The 23,668-nt window shown below is 39.4% G+C and overlaps 2 protein-coding genes across 6 annotated transcripts in view; one reads left to right on the top strand and one right to left on the bottom strand.

Annotated features, from left to right (window-relative positions):
• Positions 1–1,257, top strand: part of prss12 (serine protease 12) — a 46,191-nt gene extending 44,934 nt beyond the window's left edge. Inside the window, exon 13 of the mRNA XM_047365697.1 lies at positions 257–1,257. Coding sequence (XP_047221653.1) covers positions 257–579 — 323 coding nt within the window. The 3' untranslated portion in view covers positions 580–1,257. The remainder of the gene's footprint in view (positions 1–256) is intronic.
• A 10,060-nt stretch (positions 1,258–11,317) lies between these two features.
• Positions 11,318–23,668, bottom strand: part of ndst3 (N-deacetylase/N-sulfotransferase (heparan glucosaminyl) 3) — a 70,939-nt gene continuing 58,588 nt past the window's right edge. For 2 of the 5 annotated variants that reach the window (XM_047366551.1, XM_047366550.1), the window contains 6 exons: positions 23,267–23,441; positions 22,523–22,693; positions 22,185–22,294; positions 15,349–15,451; positions 13,321–13,475; positions 11,318–12,419 (listed from right to left, as the gene is read on the bottom strand). In XM_047366551.1, coding sequence (XP_047222507.1) covers positions 13,323–13,475; positions 15,349–15,451; positions 22,185–22,294; positions 22,523–22,693; positions 23,267–23,441 — 712 coding nt within the window. In that variant the 3' untranslated portion in view covers positions 11,318–12,419; positions 13,321–13,322. The remainder of the gene's footprint in view (positions 12,420–13,320; positions 13,476–15,348; positions 15,452–22,184; positions 22,295–22,522; positions 22,694–23,266; positions 23,442–23,668) is intronic. The other 3 variants (XM_047366553.1, XM_047366555.1, XM_047366554.1) reach the window with 3 other exon arrangements.

Genomic DNA, 23,668 nt, shown 5'->3' with positions numbered 1-23,668 from the left:
CATACTGAACACCAATTGAATTCCAACTTTATGGTGTATTCTTGTTGTTTTTCCAACTATGAACTAGGACAATTTCACTGCATTCTCTTTGTTAATCAGTCTAGTTGGGCTACATCTAACACTGATGTAGTCACAAATGTTGAAAGTGCAGCAAGAATTAAAATATCCCACACTGCTGTATTTTGAGCTGAACTCACCCTGTTTAAAACTCAATTATCCATCAAGACCTCACATAAACTGCTATCACTTTTTACAGGACGTTCGTACTCAAAGACCCTGCAGCAAGCCCCTCTGTCCCTTCTTCCTCGACGTCACTGCCAGCAGTATTTCCACAGCGCCTTCACAAGCCGCATGCTCTGCGCTGGGAGCGTCCAGTCAGAGAGGCGCGTGGACAGTTGCCGGGGTGACAGCGGAGGTCCGCTGGTGTGCGAGCGTCCAGGAGGGGGCTGGGTGGTTTATGGGGTCACGTCCTGGGGTCATGCCTGTAGGACACATCAGTCCCCTGGTGTTTACACCAAAGTCTCGGCCTTCAGTTCGTGGATACGCAAAGTAACTGGACGTGATGAGAAAAAGCAATGAGGCTGACAAACTGCAAGAAGCGACCTCTCAGGACTCGATTGGTCAAAGGACAAACAAGGTAGCAATACATTTCACTCACGACAATCTGGTAATATATATTGCCTAACGAAAAGGTGAAAGAAAATTCAGGTGAAAAATGTTAGAGCACAATGCTGAAGTTTATTCACACTCATGAATACACCATAACTAAGACATCTTTGATGTTGTAACAGTATCCATTGTTTAAATTATATTTAGTTTGAAACCTTATATTGTAATTTTTCATATTAATGTGTCATTTGTTTAAAAAAGGACCAAACATATGTCTATGGATGAATTTGCATACTTGCACTAAAATCAACTATTTTTTAATTTAATTGTATGGTACTTAGTGAAATATGCTCTTAAGCCTAATTTTAGTCTTGTTTCATTTCTAAGTTGTGTTTAAATTTATGCAAGAATCTTATATCATGTCTTAATATTGCTCAGGCCTTAATCCTTTATATTCAGTAATACATAGAGGTTGACATTGTGCTGAACAATGTTTACTCAGAAAGACGGTATTTCTAGGTCAAAGCACTAAACAGTATTTCCAAGTGGTTCTTCATTGCAGCCACACTGTCCTTGTGTTGTAATTACAGTGTTGAAAATGCTTCTGTTACTGAAGAAAGACATAAATATTTCTTTTTCCAATGTTTACTTTGTTTAGTGTTATTATTTCACCTTAACATTTCTCCATACAGGACATTTGTAGAATCTGTGGTTTTTTATTGATCAACCCTAAGATGTTTCAATTAAATTCAATTCAGTTTTATTTATATAGCGCCAATTCACAACACATGTTATCTCAAGGCACTTCACAACAGTCAGGTACATACATTCCAATTAATCCTAACCATTGAACAGTGCAGTCAAAGTTAGTTATTTATTCAAATTGGATAAAACGTTTTTCTGTCTAAGGAAACCCAGCAGATTGCATCCAGTCAGTGACTTACAGCATTCACTCCTCCCGGATCAGCATGTAGAGACAGTGGACAGTCACTGGCGTTGACTTTGCAGCAATCCCTCATACTGAGCATGCATGTAGTGACAGTGGAGAGGAAAAACTCCCTTTTAACAGGAAGAAACCTCCAGCAGAACCAGGCTCAGTGTGAGCGGCCGTCTGCCACGACAGACTGGGGTTTAGAGAGAACAGAACAGAGACACAAAGAGAACAAAGAAGCACTGATCCAGGAATACATTCTATGGGAAGGAAAAGTAAATGTTAATGGATGTAGCTCCTTTAGTCATTTCACCTAGAAAGAAAGAACAGATAAACTCTGAGCCAGTTCTCAAGGTTAGAGTCTGAAAGAGAGCACATAGAGTTAGTCACAGTAAAAGCACAGTCAATCGCCATGTCTAAGAGAGAGAAAGGGTTAAACACTAAAAGACAGGGCCATGTGGATCATCGGTAGAGGGTGAGCATTAAGTTGTTGCCAGCAGAATCTCAGATGATTCCCCTCTCCAGAAAGGTGTCAAAGGTAGACACACAGCCAGGCCAGGTGTAGCTTCTAGGAAGAGAAAAGAGAGAACAAAGTTAAAAGCTGAAATGACAGCAAATAATGCAAAATTGGAGAGTAGTGTGAGAACGTAGCGAAGAGGGAGGAATATGATCTCTCTTTTTAATTTTCATCAGAACTCTTGCTGCAGCATTTTGAATCACCTGAAGGCTTTTAACTGCATTTTGTGGATATCCTGATAGAAGATAATTACAATAGTCCAACCTTGAAGTAACAAATGCATGGACTAGTTTTTCAGCATCACTCCTGGATAGGATATTTCTAATTTTGGCAATGTTCCGGAGGTGAAAGAAGGAAATCCTAGAAACCTGTTTAATATGGGATTTAAATGACATGTCCTGGTCAAAAGTAACACCAAGGTTTTTTACTTTATTACCGGAGGTCAATTTAATGCCATCCAGGTTAAGTGATTGACTAAACAGTTTCTTTTTTAAAGACTTCGGTCCAAAGACAATAACGTCTGTCTTGTATGAATTTAGAAGCAGAAAATTTAAAGTCATCCAAGTTTTTATGTCTTCAAGACATGCTTGTAGTCCATCTAACTGGTTGGGCTCATCAGGATTTATGGATAAGTAAAGCTGACTATCATCAGCGTAACAGTGAAAATGTATCCTATGCTGCCTGATAATTTGACCTATTGGAAGCATATATATAGTAAAGAGAATTGGCCCAAGTACTGAACCCTGTGGTACTCCACAATTAACCCTGGAGTTTAAAGATGATTTATCATTTACATGAACAAACTGGAATCTGTCAGACAGATAATATTTAAACCAGCTTAGTGCTGTTCCCCTGATCCACTGTACTAAAGAGAAACCTAGGATTATTCTTGTTCTCTTCTATTAGTGATGAGAAATAAGCTTTTCTGGCTTGGCGAAGTGTCTTTGTATACAATAGTAGGCTATTTTTCCAGATTAAGTAGGAATCCGAGGTAGGTGTGTAGAGCGCCATTTTCTCTCCAATTTTTTAACATTGTGCTTTAAAGTATGTAGCTCTGAATTAAACCAAGGAGCCTGCCTCCTATGAATAATTACCTTCTTTTTCAAGGGGGCTGCATTGTCTAATGCATCACGCAATGATGAAGAAACACTATGAACAAAAGAATCAATTTGTGAAGGGGCAGAAACAGAATTATTGCCCTCCATTGTGCTTTTCAGTGATAATGAAGAAATTAAAAGTGGAACAGATTCTTTAAAGGTTGTTACAGCATCGCTTGATAATGATCTACTATAATGAAATTTTCTTTCAGGTGTGAAGTACTCGGTTGAATTAAACTCAAAGGTTATTTTGAAATGGTCAGACAGGACAGGGTTATGAGAGAATATTGTTATGTCTTTACGCTCAATGCCATATGTCAGCACAAGGTCCAGAGAATGAAGACAAAGGTGGGTAGGTTTGTTAATGTTTAGAGTAAAGCCAATCGAGTCTAAGATAGCATTAAACGCTATATTTAGGCTATCACTTTCAGTGTCAACATGAATGTTTAAATCCCCCACTATAATAACCTTATCTGTATTTAACACTAAATCACATAAAAAGTCTGAAAACTGATCTAAAAATTGAGAGTAAGGGCCTGGTAGACGGTACAAAACAACAAACAGAAGTGGTTTTAGTGCTTTGCAATTTGGATGAATAAAACTAAGGATTAAATATTCAAAAGACTTGTAGCTATTGTTTGGTCTGGGACTAATCAATAAATCAGACTGAAAGATGGTTGCCACTCCTCCTCATTCAGTATATCAAGGAATGTGAAAATTTAAATAATTAGTAGGAGTTGACTCATTTATAGTAACATAATCCTCTTGCTGCAGCCAGGTTTCTGTGAGGCAAAATAAATCAATCTGATTCTCACAAATCAGGTCACTAACTAGCAATGTCTTTGAAGAGAGAGATCTTATGTTCAGTAGGCCACATTTAATTGTTTTATTTTTCTTTTCGGTCTGAGTTGTGTTTATTTTTATGAGATTTTCCTGATTTCCTCTTTTTAGATTATTTTTTCATCTATTCAATTTTGGCCGTGTGCGAGACACTGTCTTAATAGGGTAATGGATGGGTAGCAGTACAGAAGCTGCAGAGAGGAGTGTTAAACTACGACCCAGCTCCCTGGTCTGAACCCTGGGTTGTCAGAGTTTTGGAGAACTAATAAATTTAACATATTCTTCCTAAAATGTTTTTGTCAGTACAACAATCAGGTATCTCTCTACAAATATATGACATACAGGCTTCAAGAGGGTGCTACTACAGATGTAACATCATCATCTGCATTCGGTAGTTCCTTCCTGCTATGGTTGGCACAACTCAAAGGCTCTGTTTAAAAAACAAAACTTTTATATTGAGTTTCCTGCTTTAAAAAACAAATGTTAGAGTTATTTATGTTTTATACTTTCAATACTTTTAGGTTTCAAGGCTCTGAAATGGAATGATATTAGTACATTGGTTTAAAAAGCCATATGTGGTTTTTGTAAATACATGCAGATGTGGTTGTTGAGCTTCATTTTGGATCTTTTGTGTGTCACAGATCTAGCAGGTGACAGGCCACTCTATACAACATTTGTTAGGTACATTTTTCAGAGCAAAGTGTCTGGAAGAGGCACTTGCACACCCCTACATGACCAGTGTTGGTAAAATGTCATGGAATTTTGACATGAATAGCAGCTAGTTTTCTTAAAACCAAAACAAGAACATAGCCCAGTTATTACACTGCAGCTGCACCAAATAAAATTTTAGATAGCACAATGATACATTTCACCCAGCATTTGGTGTTTATTGGTTTGAGTCTTTATGTTAAATAGTTTGTTAATACCATAAAATTCAGGTGGAATGTATCTCATATGGCCTAAAAACAACAATTGTCTAACTAACTTCTAAAGTACAGGGGTTGGACAATGAAACTGAAACACCTGTCATTTTAGTGTGGGGAGTTTCATGGCTAAATTGGACCAGCCTGGTAGCCAGTCTTCATTGATTGCACATTGCACCAGTAAGAGCACAGTGTGAAGCTTCAATTAGCAGGGTAAGAGCACAGTTTTGCTCAAAATATTGAAATGCACACAACATTATGGGTGACACACCAGAGTTCAAAAGAGGACAAATTGTTGGTGCACGTCTTGCTGGCGCATCTGTGACCAAGACAACAAGTCTTTGTGATGTATCAAGAGCCACGGTATCCAGGGTAATGTCAGCATACCACCAAGAAGGACGAACCACATCCAGCAGAATTAACTGTGGACGCAAGAGGAAGATGTCTGAAAGGGATGTTCGGGTGCTAACCCGGATTGTATCCAAAGAACATAAAACCACGGCTGCCCAAATCACGGCAGAATTAAATGTGCACCTCAACTCTCCTGTTTCCACCAGAACTCTCCGTTGGGAGCTCCACAGGGTCAATATACACGGCCGGGCTGCTATAGCCAAACCTTTGGTCACTCATGCCAATGCCAAACGTCGGTTTCAATGGTGCAAGGAGCGAAAATCTTGGGCTGTGGACAATGTGAAACATGTATTGTTCTCTGATGAGTCCACCTTTACTGTTTTCCCCACATCCGGGAGATTTACGGTGTGGAGAAGCCCCAAAGAAGCGTACCACCCAGATTGTTGCATGCCCAGAGTGAAGCATGGGGGTGGATCAGTGATGGTTTGGGCTGCCATAACATGGGATTCCCTTGGCCCAATACTTGTGCTAGATGGGCGCGTCACTGCCAAGGACTACCGAACCATTCTTGAGGACCATGTGCATCCAATGGTTCAAATATTGTATCCTGAAGGCAGTGCTGTGTATCAGGATGACAATGCACCAATACACACAGCAAGACTGGTGAAAGATTGGTTTGATGAACATGAAAGTGAAGTTGAACATCTCCCATGGCCTGCACAGTCACCAGATCTAAATATTATTGAGCCACTTTGGGGTGTTTTGGAGGAGCGAGTCAGGAAACGTTTTCCTCCACCAGTATCACGTAGTGACCTGGCCACTATCCTGCAAGAAGAATGGCTTAAAATCCCTCTGACCACTGTGCAGGACTTGTATATGTCATTCCCAAGACAAATTGACGCTGTATTGGCCGCAAAAGGAGGCCCTACACCATACTAATAAATGATTGTGGTCTAAAACCAGGTGTTTCAGTTTCATTGTCCAACCCCTGTAAATGCCTCGTTGCCCCATTTCAAGCCACACTTTCCCTATAAGGAAACATTAACGATGACTATGAAGGAATAAATGAAGTCCAAAATGTATTTAATCTTTTAAACAGTATTTTAATGCATTATTCAGAAACTGCTGACATCAACATAAGATAAACACAAGATAGAAACATAAAGCGTTACTGGATTGAGTCTATGTGAAACAGAGAAAAATAAAATAAAAATTGCAATGGACCATGGGAACACAGTGAATTTTTCTACCTGTCGATCTTGTCTTTATGCCATTGTCTTAGCCAGAAAAACAAATAATCAGCGGAACAATACACACTGACCTTTCAGTCTGAGTCTGCCCTCCTGTGACCAATATTACACATTACAACAACCCATTTCAGATATTTATAGCACTTTTGCTTTGAGTATATTTTTACAGGTTAAAGTCAGACCGGCTTAACTGATTAAAATCATGAAACATCAATGGCTTCGTGGTATTAGTGTGAAAAACCATTTACTTTTGTTATTTTTAATTCATTAATTTGTATTACATTGCAGCTATTTTAGGTCCTAAGCTTCAGTTGTTAAGATGCAGTGCAAAAACGATCCAAAGAATTGTAGCAAAAAATAATCAAAAAGATAAAACTGTCTTTTATCTTACTAATGTGCTTGAATATTATCTGCTATTGCATTGGCTGTTAAAAAGTAGAATGCCTTACTAAAGATAAGATCTAAAATGTATATCTTATAACTCTGTGTTTAAAAAGCCAGGTTTATGCAATGTAAAAACACAAATATTTTTTCTAACTTTAATATGGCATAGTATACAGTATACTGTACAATTCCATTGAAAAACAAAAAATCAACTTAGGGGGAAAATGTAAAACTAAAACACCAGCAATGACCTGGCAGTATACCTTTGCTCACCCTTTAACTAATAAGCTGTAAACACATTTTCTGATTTTATTTATGCATTCAGTCTTCTCTATTTCATAACCAGCATCAACTATAGCAAAACTGACTAAAACTTATTTTCTTGACATTTACTAATTTGCATTTAATTTTTGCTAAAGCCATAGTTTACATTGAGCTTACAGAAGATCCAAAGGATATTACTGTTAAAATGTAGGAAAAGGTTACAAAATTTACAACATTAGATATAGCATTGAACAGAAATTGGGCACTATATGGCACAACAGAGACATTACAAAAACTGCATATTGTCAAAAGTGATGAAAAGGCAAGGCAGGAAGAGGTCAGGGAGGCTGCCAGCATAACTAAGGCAGCTGCAGGAATTTCTGATACATGGTGGTCGACTTCTTCATTCATTCATTCATTCAGCAGTCTGCTGTACTCCATATGTCTGGACTAAGGAGTAGGGTTAGTTAAGAGATAGACCTCTTTTCTTTCAAAGAAAACATACCTTGCTAGAATATCTAAAAAGAAAATCAAAAATAAATAGGTAAAAACTCTTTGCATTACCATAATAACACTATGCCCACAGTAAAAGAGGCAGTGGCAGCACCATGCTCTGAGGATAAAGGTTTTTCAAGTTGGAAAGAAATATAATAATTTTGCCTCATAAAGCCTGAGTGTCTGCTAGAGAGCTAAAAGTTGAGATATTTTTAGCATCACAAGGATACCAAATATACATTCAAATCAACAAAGATTGGCTTTAGCAGAATAGAATTAAGATCTGGAAAGTCCAAAACAGAGGTAAAATAAATCTAATGGAAAATCCGTGGAATTGCCTGAATAGGGCTGTGAACAAGAGATGTTGTCGCAGGGCAATGCTGAGATACTCCTACCACGCAAGAAAAAATGGTGTACTTAAATCAAATGTTAATTTAGCAAAATAATAGTTTAGGACATTTCAGACATTTCTATTTTTTATATAGTCCATCCATCCATTTTCTATGCCGTCTTCTTCCGTACAGGGTCGTGGGGGAGCTGGTGCCTATCTCCAGCAGTCTACAGGCGAGAGGTGGGGCACACCCTGGACAGGTTGCCAGTCCATCGCAGGGGAACACAAAGACACAAACAACTATATACACTTAACAATCATGTTTTTGGACTGTGGGCGGAAGAAGGAGCACCCGGAGAGAACCAACAGTGCTACCAACTGCACCACCGTGCAGCCTTTTACATTGTCCCATTTTGATATTGCCTTTTCTTGGTCTTCGCTATGTAACACTATTTGCCAGTACAAAAAAGGGAAAACTTATCACACCTTTTTTTTTATCATGGTTTCATTATTTTACACCCAGAAACAGGATTATATTTGAGAGACCCAATATGAATCTTATAGAGAATCTGTAGAGGAAGCTAAAGATTAGAGTGATGGAATAGAGGTCTTCCAACCACAAAGACTTGAAACTCATCAACAATAAATCATGAAAACACCACTGGAAACATGCAAAAAGCTGGTGAGCAGTTGTAAGAAGGGTTTTATTGCTGTAATACCCCCCAAAACATTCCATTAATTATTGAGAGGAGTAGAAATTATTTTCAGCACACATTTGTTTTTAAATAAAATCTGAACAGATTTTTTTCATCTCCTTTATATTATTAATTTTATTATCTGTGATGCTTGTTTCATTTGCTATCAGAAATAAACTTGCTGCAAAAAAAAAGAATCTGAATCTAAATCTGCCAGGGGTATGAATAATTGTGAGCTGTACCTGCCTATATCTTACATTATACTTTTGTGCTGGACTAATTTTTAAATCTTTCTTGCTTTGCTTGCCTTTTGATGTAGCACATTAGACTTAACATTATGACCGCTGACAGTGTAGCACATTAGATTTAACATTATGACCACTGACATTTGAGGTGACTGGGTTTATACTTAGCAAATAAAAAGTAACACAACAAATATCACCTAAAGTACAGATAAAACACAGAATTGAAGAAGTTAGATAAAATTAATTCTTGAATTGTGAATTTTGTCGACTAATATGTTTATGGCTTAAAATTCCTTTCACATCACAGTTAAGTTCTACTTTATGCTGGTCTATTACATAAAATCCCGATTCAGCACATTAAAGTTAGTGGATGTAAGATGACGCAGTGTGAAAAAAGTTGAAGGGGTGTGAACACTTTTGCATATGAGTGTTGAACTTATGTTTTCTTTGTAAAGTGGTCAAACACTAATCTTATTCTGGACTTATTAGTGTTGGGTGTCGTCGTCTTCCGCCTCATCCGGGACCGGGTCGCGGGGGCAGCAGACTCAGTAGAGACACCCAGACGTCCCTCTCCCCAGACACCTCCACCAGCTCGATCTCCTGCTTCATTCTCCCCTCACTCGTGAACAAGACCCCAAGATATTTGAACTCCTCCACTTGAAGCAGGAACTCCCCTCCAACCTGAAGAGGACAAGCCACCCTTTTCTAGTTGAGAACCATGGCTTTGGACTTGGAGGAGCTAATCCTTATCCCAGCTGCTTCACACTCGGCTGCGAACCGCTCCAGCGCATGCTGTAAGTCTTGGCTAGAGGGGGCCAGCCGGACCACGTCGTCTGCAAAAAGAAGAGATGAAATCCACTGGTCCCCAAAGCAGACCCCCTCCAGCCCTTGGCTGTGCCTAGAAATCCTGTCCATAAAAGTTATGAATAGGATCTGTGACAAAGGGCAGCCCTGCCAGATTCCAACATCCACCAGGAACAGGTCAAACTTAGTGCCGGCAATGCGGACCAAACTCCCGCTACGCTTGTACAGAGACCGGATGGCCCCTAATAAAGGGCCCCCGACTCCGTACCCTAGAGCACCCCCCACAGGGCACCACGAGGGTCACAGTCTAATGCTTTCTCCAGGTCCAGAAAACAAATGTGGATCGGTTGGGCAGACTCCCATGAACCCTCGAGGACCCCGCAGAGGGTGTAGAGCTGGTCCAGTGTTCCACGGCCGGGACAAAAACCATACTGCTCTTCCTGAAGCCGAGGTTCAACTATCGGCCGGACTCTCCTCTCCAATACCCTGGCGTAGGCCTTACCAGGGAGGCTGAGTCCTATAGTTGGAACACACCCTCGGGTCACACTTCTTATGAAGTGGTACCACCACCCCAGTCTGCCAATACAGAGGCACTGTCCCCAACCGCCACGCAATGTTGAAGAGGCGTGTCAGCCATGACAGCCCCACAACATTCAGAGAGTTGAGGTACTCAGGGTGGATCTCATCCAGCCCCAAAGCCCTGCCACCGTCAAGCTTTTTAACCACCTTGGTGACCTCAGCCTGGGTGATGAGAGAGTCCCCATCCTCTGCTTCCACCAGGGAATGCGTGACGGCAGGATTGAGGAGGAGAGAAATACTCCTTCCACCACCCTATAATGTCCCCAGTCGAAGTCAGCAGCTCCCAACCCCCACCATAAACAGTGTTGGCAAAGCACTGCTTCCCCCTCCTGAGGCGCCGGACAGTTTGCCAGAATCGCTTCGAGGCCAAACGGTAGTCCGTCTCCTTGGCCTCACCAAACTCCTCCCACGCCCGGGTTTTTGCCTCTGCCACAGCCCAGACCGCGACACGCTTGGCCTCACAGTACCCGTCAGCTGCCTCAGGAGTCCCACAAGCCAACCATAGCCGATAGGACTCCTTCCTTAGCTTGACAGCATCCCTTACTGCCGGTGTCCACTACCGGGTTCGGGGATTGCTGCCGCAACAAGCACCGCAGACCTTCAAGACACCTTCATGAGGATCATACAATCGAGGCACATGACGTCCCCCGGTACGATAGAGCCGGGGTCCCACCCGGAAGCCAGGCCTGGGGTCTGGACTCGTCGGAGAGCACCTCGTGGCCGGGTTGTTCCTCGCGGGATCCGGGCAGGCTAAGGCCGAATGGGAGACGCGAGGCCGTCCCCAAGTGGGCCCACCACCTGGTGGGGGAACCATGAGGGACCGGTGCAAAGAGGATTGGGCAGGATTATCAGTGTTGGTTTTGGGAATAAAACATAAATGAATCTGAAAAGAAATTCCCACACAGTATCTGTTAACTTACCTTTGAAGTAAAGCAGTCTATCCTCACCCATTTAGAACAAACGTGATCTTTCAAATGGGGCCCACCAAAAACACAACAAACGTTTTATGCTGAGAGTCATATCCATTTTTATTTGAATTTTGGTTTTGTATTTGACATTTAGGGTTGCTTGCATTCAAATTGAGGCTAAACATAGGCCACTGGTTTTCAAAGGGAAAAAAGGTTTAGACCTACTTGAGACATGGATAAAACATAAACTCCTTGCAGGAACAGCACCAACTTAAAAAAATCCTAAAATTAAATGTGTTATCTCACAATTCAGACTAGTTTTGGTCATGTCTTTGCAGTTCTTAGAACTGAAATAATTCTCTAATAAATGGACAAAGCATACTCGTGCATGACTTGCTTGGAAAGTATTGACTGAGTTAAGCTTTTAGTTTCAGTTACTCATTTCCAGTCCAAACCTTCTCCTATTAAAAGCGTCATGTGACGTACTGTGGGGTGAACAGTGCTACCAGATCTGCCTTAAACCTGTTTTACGAAAAAGAAGATTTGCAATACAAAAAAGCAAGTAAGAGCCTGTCAATCACCCTGAGTCCATCTCATCTTTGCTTTTTATTCTGTCATCATACAATAAAAATCTAAATAAAACAAATTCAGGTAAAAGTAAATCTTAAAAGGTATGTATTATTTTGTCTTGGGGAATACATAGAACAGAACTCAGTGCAAAGAAATCTCTATGTAAACCACACACAGCTGACCAGCGCTGCTCTGGTAACATAACTTAGAGGAGAAATCAAACCAAAAAATCAGAACAGTTCAGAACAAGGTTTAGGCATTCGGGACATGCCAAATCCTCAACACCTCCCACAGCTCTCTGTTAACATAAGCTGGCACTTTGCTTTAGTCCCAGTTTAGAGCTGCCTCCAGTCATTTGTAACATCCATCCATCCATCCATCCATCCATCCATCCATCCATCCATTCATTGCAGCGCACAAAGATTCTTGCCCCATCACACCTCTTGCTCCATCCAGCAGCACTGCAGCTCGCAGGTGAAAAAAGTCCATCCGTCCTTGGATTCACCTCAGCGTGCACTAAAAGGCCACAGACAGCGTGCACATGAAGGTCAGGAGCTCCTAGTCGCTTCCCGATCTCTGATATCTTGACCTTTACCCCTGGTTCATTGACTGAAATGTTATCTAACCTTCAGAAAGGGGTAAAAAAGAGGAAGGGTTGGAGAGAGGAAAAAAGAAAAGCGGGATAAAAATGGAATGAGGGACTTTAATTGCACTGTTGTTTTTTCATTTAGAGTCAAATGTCACCTGGAAAAGGGCAGCAATCTGCTGTGAATGGAACAAATAAATATGAAAACAAAGTGAGATATAAGAAGTGTTTCCATCCAATTCCAGTAAAGGCCTTTAGATAAAACAGAAATTGAGCCACCAATGAGCATTTAGCATGAAATTAGGAGGTAATCTGAGCAAAATGTACAGGTTTCCACTGATTTTTAAGTTGAAGATCTTGGGAACCTATTTCAAAGTGGAGAAACAACTGCTGAACTCTGAGCAACCCCATTTCTTAGGCTGAGCCCAAACACGCTATAGAGGAAGCTCATTTTAGCCATTTGTATCCTGAATCTTGTTCTTTACTTTGTGTCCAATAATAACTAATAACCATAGGTGAGGATTCGGAAAGTAAAAATAAAAACAAGTAAATAAAGTACATAGAGATAGGGTGAGAAGCTCCATCATGTGGGTGGAGGGAAGACTGAAACTGAGCCACTGCTCCTTCACACAGAAAGGAGTCTTTGAGAGGTTTCTGGCATCCAATAAGTAAGTTTCCCATAAATGGCAGAGCCCCTCACCCTATCTCTAAGGCTGAGCACAGCCGTCCTACGGAGGAAGCTCAATTTAGTCACTTGAATTTTAGGTTAGGGTTAGGTTCTTTCTCTCATGGTCCTTATTTCACGATCATAGTTGAAAAATTTAAGTCAAACCCTGCAAACATGTAGATTCTGATAAAATAATAAGAAAGACAGATCCTCGTTGAGGTCTTGCCCAAGTCTTTGTAAATAGCCACACTTTTATTATGTATTTATTTTCAACCTTTAAAAGCACATGTCCGTTGGTGAGATGAGCATGGTGCTGACCTTCTGCAGCTCCTCTCTCAGCCATGAGGGAAGGGGCTGTCCGAGTCGATGCAGCAGCTTTGACAGCTCCACATTGTGCTCCCTGTAATACCTGGAGAGATATGCGCGTGCCTGAGGAGTGGAAGAGGAGGAGAGAAAAATACATTGAGTAAGGGTGAACAAAGAGAATGACAGACATGCAGGAGAAACAAGGGAAATGGAGTCAGGAAAAACAAAAGATCTACAGTCAAGATTCAAAAAGGTAAAAGAGAAGAAAGGATTACAAATGAGGGTTGAAATATTTAAAAAGGAAATAATAATAAGATTAGTAACAGGTTACAATCTTCAGACCAGTTTTTCCAAAATTATTTTTTTCAAGTCTTTCCAAAGAGGCTCAGTTACATTTGGATCTGAACTTTGACTGAGCCATTAAAACACAAGATTAATCTAAACCATTTAATTGTAGCTCTGGCTGTATGTTTAAGGTGAATGTCCTGCTGGTGGGTTAACCTCTGTTGCTGTCTCAAGTCTTTTCCCTGTCCTAGCTGAAAAAAAAATATTTCCAAAGCTTGATGTTGCCACCTTCATGTTTCATCATGAGGATTCTGTGACTTGGTGATAAGCATTTTGCATGTAGGGACATTTTTTTATTTTGCTTTCATTTGGCCAGAGCACATTCTTCCACACTTCCTGTGTCCACTACATGAAATGTGACTTCTTATTGCTTTCTCTGAAAAAAAACATTCTTATACTTGCCACTCTCCATAAAGTGTAGATTTTTGGAGGGCAAGACTAACACTTGTCCTGTCAAGAGATTATCCCACCAGAGATGTGGATCTCTGCAGCTCAGCCAAAGTTTGGCGCTTCTCTGATTAACCTTCTCTTTGAACAGCCTGTTACTTTAGTTGGACAGCCATGTCTCTTTAGAGTTACAGTTCTGCCCTGCTCGTGATGTTCTTGGATGTTTAAAGTTTAGGATATGGTTTTATTCCTGGTTTAAACTTCACAACATTTTCCATGACCTGTCTGCTGTGTTGCCTGGTCTTCACAATGCTGTTTGTTTACTTATGTTCTCTAACAAACCTTTGATGCCTACACAAGACAGCTGTATAAATAATGGGACTAAAATTATATACAGGTAGATCCTTGTTACCAATTATGTGTCAAGTTAATTAGGTAATAGGTTGTTTCAGAGTAAAGAGGGCTTGTCAGTGGTTCTCTGCATGTGGGTCAAGTTGGCAGTCAGAACTATGACAGGGCTGAGAGGGAGCAGAATATATTTATTCAAAAATAAATACAACCACTCAGAATTATGTGCTACTTTATGTTGGTCGGTCACATAAAATCCTTCCAAAATACATCAAAGTTTATGAATGCAATGTGACATAACGGGAAAAAGTTCAGGGGGAGTGAATACTTGTGCAAGGCTCTGTATTTATTTTCCTCTCCTGTCTCTGTGCCCTGTTGTTCACTCCATCTCCTCTCTTTGGCCTCTCCTTGTGTCTCCTTGGTTGAGGCTAAAAAAAAAAGTTAGTTACAGGGGACACGGAGGCACAGCCGTGAGCCATGCATGGGCACATGTGTGGAGACAGAATGTATCTATGTGAGAGCAAATGTGTGAGTCATCCTCTGCAGCCTCTCTGTGGAGTCAAGAGGGAGAACAAAGATTTATGGATTTTGATTTTTCTCCCTCTATCTTTCATCTCCCTTTATCCCAATCTGCCTTGTTCTGTTTTTCATTGTGGTTTTTATTAAGTCTCCCTAATTAGGTTTAAAGCGTCTGTCTGGATCAGATGGGGTTACAGTGGCCACCTCTGCTTTGAGTCCTAGGGGATATTTTGCCACAATGATAGAGAGAAATAAGGATTGTCAAGGATTGTAATATGGTTGTTTCCTTTGGTATCAGTTTTGGTATCAGTTACTTTCTCAATCCCTCACATCATAATACATGAACCGTTTATTTGCTGAGCACAAATTTCTTTTGGTTAACAGGAAACAAAATTACCTCTGGGTCCATAGAAGGGTACTTTCTTCCTTTGCTTTTTCCCAAACATTTTGTCTTTCCTCCCTCTAGGAGCTGGCACCAGAAGCCCTTTTGAGGGTCAAAGCTGAGAGAAGAAGAAAGCAGAAAAGAGGTTAAAGAGTCACTATGAGAAGGGAAATGAATGGTTTTCTTTGGCAGTTTTGGCTGTGACAAACTATTTTTATACGCTTCATTTCATGACAATTTTCTAGGACAGAACTTAAAACGAGATCTGTCTTGGTTATAATAAAGCTCATGAAAAATCAATAACCTTGAGGGAAGTAACAGTGACCCAAAGGCACCGCATTATGCTTGTCATCTAAAGACAAATGCACAATGGATGAAATTAGTCCATTTTCAATTTTCAAGGAGTCCTACAGTGCCTTAAAAATAATTCATACATGTCAAACTTTTATAGTCACAACTGTATGGAATAGACCAACACTAAGTTCTGGATATTTGTGGAAAGAAAAACAATATTTGGCTCTCAATCTATTTTTCTAAAAAAAAAAGTGCAGTGTATATTTGTATTTAGACCCCTTTACCTGCCTACGCCTACATAAAACAGAATAATGTACATGTTGGTACAAAAACAGAACCACAACCAGTCAGACTCATGCTAAAAGTAATGAAGAAGTGGCAAAAAAGCACAAAGCGTGATACAGAAGAAGCGATACTCAGAGGAGATATGTTTAAATGGGAGACTGGACATTCTGTGCTCACTTAGGTCTGGTTAAGTATTCAGATCCCTCATTGTCCCTTTTTGGCAAAAGTGATAGGCAGATAGAAGCATGCAGATTCACACAAAGGTAAGAAAATAAAAACAGAAAATAAGAATAAAAGACTACTGTAGAGGAAAATTTACAGAACCTGTAAGGAACTTTTGAGGTTGATTACAACTGAGTAATGAAAGTACTGTGTTATAAAATGTGGCTTCAGATGAAACCACATTTTATAATTGTTAACTATCCCTCTTGCTGAAGATATATGTTGAGGTGGATCGGATTAAAACATACAAATAATTTTTTCATCTACATAAATTTTTGAACTAATAAAGCAAAGCAAGAGCTAAGTGGTCAGCTTCAATCACAAAAGATGAGGGAAAGAAAAAGGAGATTAAAAAATAGCCTTGAGTGTTAGGAATCTGTCAGACTGCTGCTGTGTGAAAGAAGAAATGACAAGACAAAAGATTAGGCTTTGGTCTAACTCTATCCTCAGACAAAACACACACACACACACACACACACACACACACACACACACACACACACACACACACACACACAGAGCACCCTCATTATTCCATCAGAATCTCTTCCCGTTATTTGTATGCATGTGGGATTGTGATTGAAGACAGAGCCATTCTCTGTCCCAGTCCAAGCCACAAATTCTGGATGTCACTGTCTCGAAGCTTGAGCTTCGCAAGCTGATTGCATTCTGATGAGTGGTGCTCGAGAAATAAACTGTTTCCCACTCATCCAAAGCATAAAAGCCACATGTTTCATTTATGTCATCACAAATCATGATGTGGACACACGTATAAGACTACATCAGTCACTAAAGACGTGGGCTTTGGTGACTGCCGCTGAAAAAGGCTGAAAAAGACAGCAATTCATTTTAGGTTTTATTGTTTGTCTTGGGTTACTGTCACTTGTTGCTGTGCTGTTTTTGCTCAATTTAGTCTTCTGGGTTGAAACAGTGCAGATAACTAAGTTATGTTTCAGCTGTAACTCAGACAGGCAGGCAGAGGATACAAGCAGTTTGTACTCTGAAGGGCAGATGCACAACACTATTAGCAGGTGCTAAATGTTTGCAAACTTGACAGAGTTTGCACATGCTTCCAAATCTGCAACTAGATGCCAAGACAGTTCTTCTAAAATCACATCTCCAAACAAAGAGTTATTCTGTGATGGCACAGTTTGTCCATTTCAAATGAAACATTACACATGCCTTTATGTGGAAACAGTTCAATAGTTATGTATATTCACATAAATAACAGCCAGGGTAAAAACCTTCTCATCCTCAAAAACCTAAACTGTTAGCATGTGGACTGTGTTGAAAAATAGGAGATGAAAAAATTAGTGGTAATTTTGACCGAACAGAAGAAGCATTACAAAAAGTGGGATGGGAACCTGAACCCGTCTGCAAGTGAGGGCTGCCTGATATTTCTGCAAATAATTTTCCAATCAACTAAACAATGTAAACTGTCAATGTCTGTAATCTCTGAATGAATCAGTTAAAGAGATGCATCTTTCCACAAAAAATGTCAAGGAACCCAACAGGGTTAATTAAAATTAGAATAAATATATAAATATTTTTTTTACTTCTGAATTGCGTTTGTGAATAAACACTTAACAACTATGTGGCCTGATACGGTTAATAAACCTTACAGGAAAGATTCACATCTTGTTGTTTTATGACATTTTATGACAAACAATTTTTACTGCTTTAGCTTTTCATAATATACTTATCACAGATCAATATACAGTAATGCATCATTGCAAATGTAAAGAAAATGGATACCAAAATAAAAATAAAACATTGGACTGGATTTCTTTAGGGGCTACACTTTTCTAATTTTTAAATATAGAAACTGTTTGTGTTACCACTTCACAATCATGCATCACTTTGGTTAGGTTGGTCACATAAAACACGGGGTGGTTTGTGGTTGTAATGTGTCAAAATGTAAAAAGGTTTAACGAGTATGAAATCTTTTGCAAAGCACTGTGATTCTGAATCTGCCTTGTATGTCTTGACAAAATAGAAGCATGGAAACTGGAGATTCAAGTGAACATAGATGAATCTTATGGACAAAGGCTCGGGTTAAAGCTCGAAAACAGTTCAATCAATAGAAGAGTGAGCTTGCTGCAGTATAAATATCTGATGAGAACCAATATTACACCAGTCAGGCTGAACTGCTGGTCCCCTGACTATTACAGAATATTGTAGCAAATGTTTAGAGGAAAAAAACTCTGTGTGGGAGAACGGTTTTTCTAAACTTTATCAAATATTGTTGGAGTGTGAGTGCCCCGTCTACCAACGGTATATACATTAAACATTTATTGTGAGCAGGCTGGAACATGCTGTAGGGATCAGGGGAACAGGCTTGTTTAAATCTTATTTGTCTGACAGATTCCAGCTTTTTAATGTAAATGATAAATCTTCAAACTCCAGGGTTAATTGTGGAGTACCACAGGGTTCAGTGCTTGGGCCAATTTTCATTACTATGTATATATATGCTTCCAGAGGTAAAATTATCAGGCAGCATAGGGTAAGTTTTCACTGTTATACTGATGATAATTAAACTGACCTCCAGTAATAAAGTAAAAAATCTTGGTGGTATATTAGACTAGGACATGTCATTTAAATCCATTATTAAATAGGTTTCTAGGATTTCCTTCTTTCACCGCCGGAGTATTGCCAAAATTAGAAATATTCTGTCCAGGAGTGATGCTGAAAAACTAGTCCATTCATTTGTTAATTCAAGGCAGGACAATTGTAATTCTTTACTATCAGGATGCCCACAAAATGCAGTTAAAAGCCTTCAGCTGATCCAAAAAGCTGCAGCATTTTAGATCAGCTGATATATCAGCATCAGTTCTGATGAAAATAAAAAGAGAGATCATATTTCTTCTATTTTAGCTTCCCTTCATTGGCTCCCTGTTAATTCCAGAGTAGAATTTAAAATTCTCCTCCTCACACACACTACGTGTCAAAAGTTCATGACTAGTTACATTGTAGATTCTCACCTAAGGCAACAAAACTATGAATGAACACAAATGGAATTATATAGTAAACAAAAAGTATAAAATAACTCTAAAAATTTTTTATATTTTAGATTATTCCAAATAGCCACCATTTGCTTTGATTACTGCTTTACTCTTTTGGTATTCTCTCCAAGAGCTTCATGAGGTGGTCACCTGAAATGGATTTCCAAAGAATCTTCAAAGAACTTCCCAGAGGTCCATTGAAAGACAGCCAAATGTTAATATTTCAGTCATCACAGCAAAGGGTGGCTACTTTAAGGAATCAAAAATATAAAACATATTTAAAGATATATATATTTTTTTTTCCTTGCTACATAATTCCATATGTGTTCATTCACTGTTTTGAAGCCTTCAGAGAGAATCTATGTAGAATGTAAATAGTCATGAACATAAAGAAAACCATTTAATGAGAAAGGCATTCTAAAACTTTTAACCGGTAATGTATAAAGCCCTTAATGATCTAGCACCATCATACATCAGATATCTGATTGGTCCATAAATTCACTTCGTTCTCAGACTGCAGGTTTACTGGTGGTTCCTAGAGTCTCTAAAAAAAGAATGGGAGGCAGATCCTTTAGTAATCAGGCTCCTCTCCTGTGGAACCAGCTCCCAGTTTTAGTCTGTGAGGCAGACTCCTTGTCTACTTTTAAGGCTAGGCTTAAAACTTTCCTTTTTGATAAAGCTCATAGTTAGAGTTCCTTCGGTTATCTGGAGCTATCTCTCTAGTTGTTATAGGCTTAGACTGCTGGAGATCATAATGACCACTTTCACACACTCTGCTACATTCTCATACTACTCTCCAATTGTACATTATATGCTGCTATTTCACCCTTTAACTTTATGTTCTCTCTGTTTTTTTCTCTCTCTAGAAGCTACAGCTGGCCTGAGCCTGTGTTTAGTTGTGGCACCTTCCTGGTGGGGGGAGCATTGGCCAAGCTGCTGCTGCCAACAACTTAATGTTCACCTTATACAGATGATACACTTGGCCCTGTCTTTCAGTGTTTAACCCTGTCTCTCCTAGACATAGCTACTGGCTAAGCTTCTACTGTGACTATCTGTATGTGCTTTTTTTCATACTCTAGATATGAAAACTGGCTTAGAGTTCATCTGTTCAGCTGTCTTTCTGTCATAGATGAAGCCACTAAAGGAGCTATAACCATTCATGTTTTACTTTTTCCCATAGAAAGTACTCCTGGATCAATACTTATGTGTCCTTTTTGTGTCTTTGCTTTATTCTCTCAAACCAACAGTCGGTTGTAACAGATGGCTTTTCACACTGCGACTGGTTCTGCTGGACATTTCTTCCTGTTAAAGGGGAGTTTTTCTATCCACTGTCGCTACATGCATGCTCAGTATGAGGAATTGCTGCAAAGTCAATGCAAGTGACTGTCTACTCTCACTACATGCTCATTCGGGAAGAATGAATGCTGCAAGTCACTGATCGATGCAATTTGCTGGGTTGTCTTGGCAGAATAGGTGCTTGGGTGACAGACACAGCATCCAACGTTTTATTTCAGAGACTGACTGACTATACAGTGCCTTGAAAACATTTTGTCATTTTAAAACTACAAACTTCAATGTATTTCATTGGAATTTTAACAGACCAACACAAAGTAGCAAATAAGTATGAAATGAAAGGAAAATTGTTTAAAATCTTCTCTGTTGTGCATTTATAACGGGGTTTTATTTTAACATCACTATTGATGTGAAGTTTGTCAAAATTGGTTTATTTATTCTTCAAATTCATTTTATTTATTCAACAATTAATTTTTTTCCTGACTTTTATTGCTATATACATTGTTTATGTTACTCTTGTCAGTTGGTGGTTACCATAGCAACCAGCAACACTCAGCTCTTCCCCTTTTTCTGTTACTGTCTGTTACTGTGATATGTATTAGGATCAGCTCTGTGTTTTCTTAACAAATAGGATTTTTTAACATATATTTTAGATTAATTTAATTATATACATTTTTTCATATTCGATTTTGCCATATTTTGTAAATGTTTTAAACTGTTATTGTAATTCATGTTGTGTATTTCAGCTGTGTTTAATGTTACAACTGCTAACTGTTTTATCAACTGTTCATTTGATTACTCAGTAGTTTGTCTAGAGTTATTTATTGTATTTTATTTAATGTATAGGGGCAGAAGCTGCTGGAGCTGCTAACCACCAACTTGTTTATTTGTCTCTTGTTTGGTATTTTTAACTGTTTGATACAAAGTAACAATTCAGTTGCCAATTGTACGATAGTCTTTGAATGTTAAATATTTGTGTGTACTCTGTTTCTTTTACCACAATATATGTATTCATTGCTAACTGTGTTAAATATAATGTAGAAAATGTATGTAAATGTATGTTAAAACCACTATACGATCACAGTCAGCTCTTCCCCTTTTTCTGTTGCTGTCTGTTACTGTGGGGCAGAAGCTGCTGGAGCTGCTAACCACCAACTTGTTTATTTGTCTCTTGTTAGAATAAACACAGAGAACCAGAATGTGTCTGTCGTGAAGTCAACCTGCTGGATCAGAACGAACAAGATGGGTTACACATTTATAGCAAACTTAAGTCAATACCTCCCTTTCCCTGCTGAAAAAAACATTCCCTCCGCATGATGCTGCCACCACTGTTGTTTCATATACACTATAGTTTGTGATTGCAAAGCGGCAAAATGTAACACAAATTTAAGGGGTGTGAATATTTTTGCAAGACACTAGTTAAAGGACAGTCAGATAAATTCTGAAGGAACTTTATTGCACTTTGGGGAGCACAGTATTATCATTTTTATTTAATGTTTTTTCTAAAGAAAATGTCAAAAGGTTGTTATCTATAAATATTTTTTTTACAGCTTCAACAAACAACCATCTGATATTGCTGCTGCTTTTGTTTACAGTGTGATTCTTTGACACGTTGAGAATCGGACAAAACTGTTTACCAGCAGATGTCAGGCTTCCCACAGATTTGGGATCTTGGGAACTTGTTGATGAATGCATATCGAATGACATTTGTCTCACATGTAAATGACTGGCAAGCATGCAGCATCAGGCACTCACGTAAGAGTCTGGGAGTAGTTAAAGTGAGGAATGACACCCAGGAACCTCTGCACTTCATCCATCACTGCTGTGGGGTCGCTTCTTAGCTGATGCCCGTCAATGATCATCACCTGCACACACACACATATCCATATAGGGATAGGGGGCATTATTAGATATATACTGCCATTTCAGTACAACTTGACAATCTTCCTGTTTATGGAGAACAAAGTGCTATAGATCATTAAAGACCATAGAAAAAGTTTAAAAGCATTTTAAACAACATTTGCTAAAAACTTGAATCGTTTGAAATTATAATACCAGAGTCTGCACAGGCTTGCATCTGTGACTGTGCGTACCTGGTTAGTGGGGTAGTACATCAGCCACCTCTCTAGATGTGTAGCATACAGGCCAGGGATGAGGCAGCGACTCTGCAGGGATCTCAGCTCTGCAGGCGCTCCCTTTCTTGCACTGATGACCTCATAGAAGGTGAACTGCAGGGCTGTATGGTCCTCGTGGGCTCTTTGATGCTGAGAAGGGGTGCACAACAACAGAAAATGCATTAAATATCTTGCCCTGGACATCAGGGATTTTTCTTTTCCTATATATTTATCTATCTGCTTTAAGGTAAACAGCATAAAACTGGAGATGATATATGGCTGACATTCATTTCTGACTCATCTTAAGATGACAGATTCAGGGATTTATAATAGATGAATGTGCAGATATAATGAACACGGATATTTTAGATAACTCACTAACTTGGCATTAACCAGTGGTATCAGTGCCTTACACATGCATACAATAACAACAATATCACACATACAATTACAAAGCAGATGAAAACACATGCAGGGTAAAGAGCAGAGGAATAAATGCAGTGCATACATACATCCATACATACATGTGAGAATCACCCACATCACCCTGAAAACACTACCGCCACTGGATATAATAGTTGTGGCAGCATCATGCTGTGGTGATGTTCGTTATTGTAATGGAAAAAAGGTTAAGTGGTGTGAATTCTTTTGCCAGGCACTGTACATGTGCAGTCGCAGGCATCAAAATTATTCTGTGCATGTGTTTGTTCTGAGAGTGTTCACCTGATACCAGCTGTAGGCCCTGTCAGACGGGTTGATGAGCAGCGTGATGATCTTGGCCTTGGGCAGCAGGGCAGCAGCTCGCTGTGGGGTCTCCTCCGAGGGAAAGTAGTTGGCGCTCTTCTCAAACATAAAATCCGTACTAACATTGGAGGGCACGGGGAAAAACTCCATGTACCTGAGGCAAAACAGACATGATTTTTAGATGCACACCACAGGCACAAAGATCTGCAATTAATCAAAACTTGGTGAGCCAAAGCAATGCACAGTAGCTTTGCACATAATTTCAAAGTCAAGTGCAGTCTGGAAAGTCAAGACGTTCTACAGTTTATCTGTGCCTTAAAGGAGTCTGATGATGTGGTTTAAGCTATTTTCAATGAACAAGTATTTCTGGAAATTGCAACA

This window comes from Girardinichthys multiradiatus, chromosome 5 (genome assembly GCF_021462225.1).
Source record: "Girardinichthys multiradiatus isolate DD_20200921_A chromosome 5, DD_fGirMul_XY1, whole genome shotgun sequence".
Classification (NCBI taxonomy): domain Eukaryota; kingdom Metazoa; phylum Chordata; class Actinopteri; order Cyprinodontiformes; family Goodeidae; genus Girardinichthys; species Girardinichthys multiradiatus.
The sequence above is the reverse complement of the archived record's forward strand: the minus strand, read 5'-3'. Positions and strand labels throughout refer to the sequence as shown.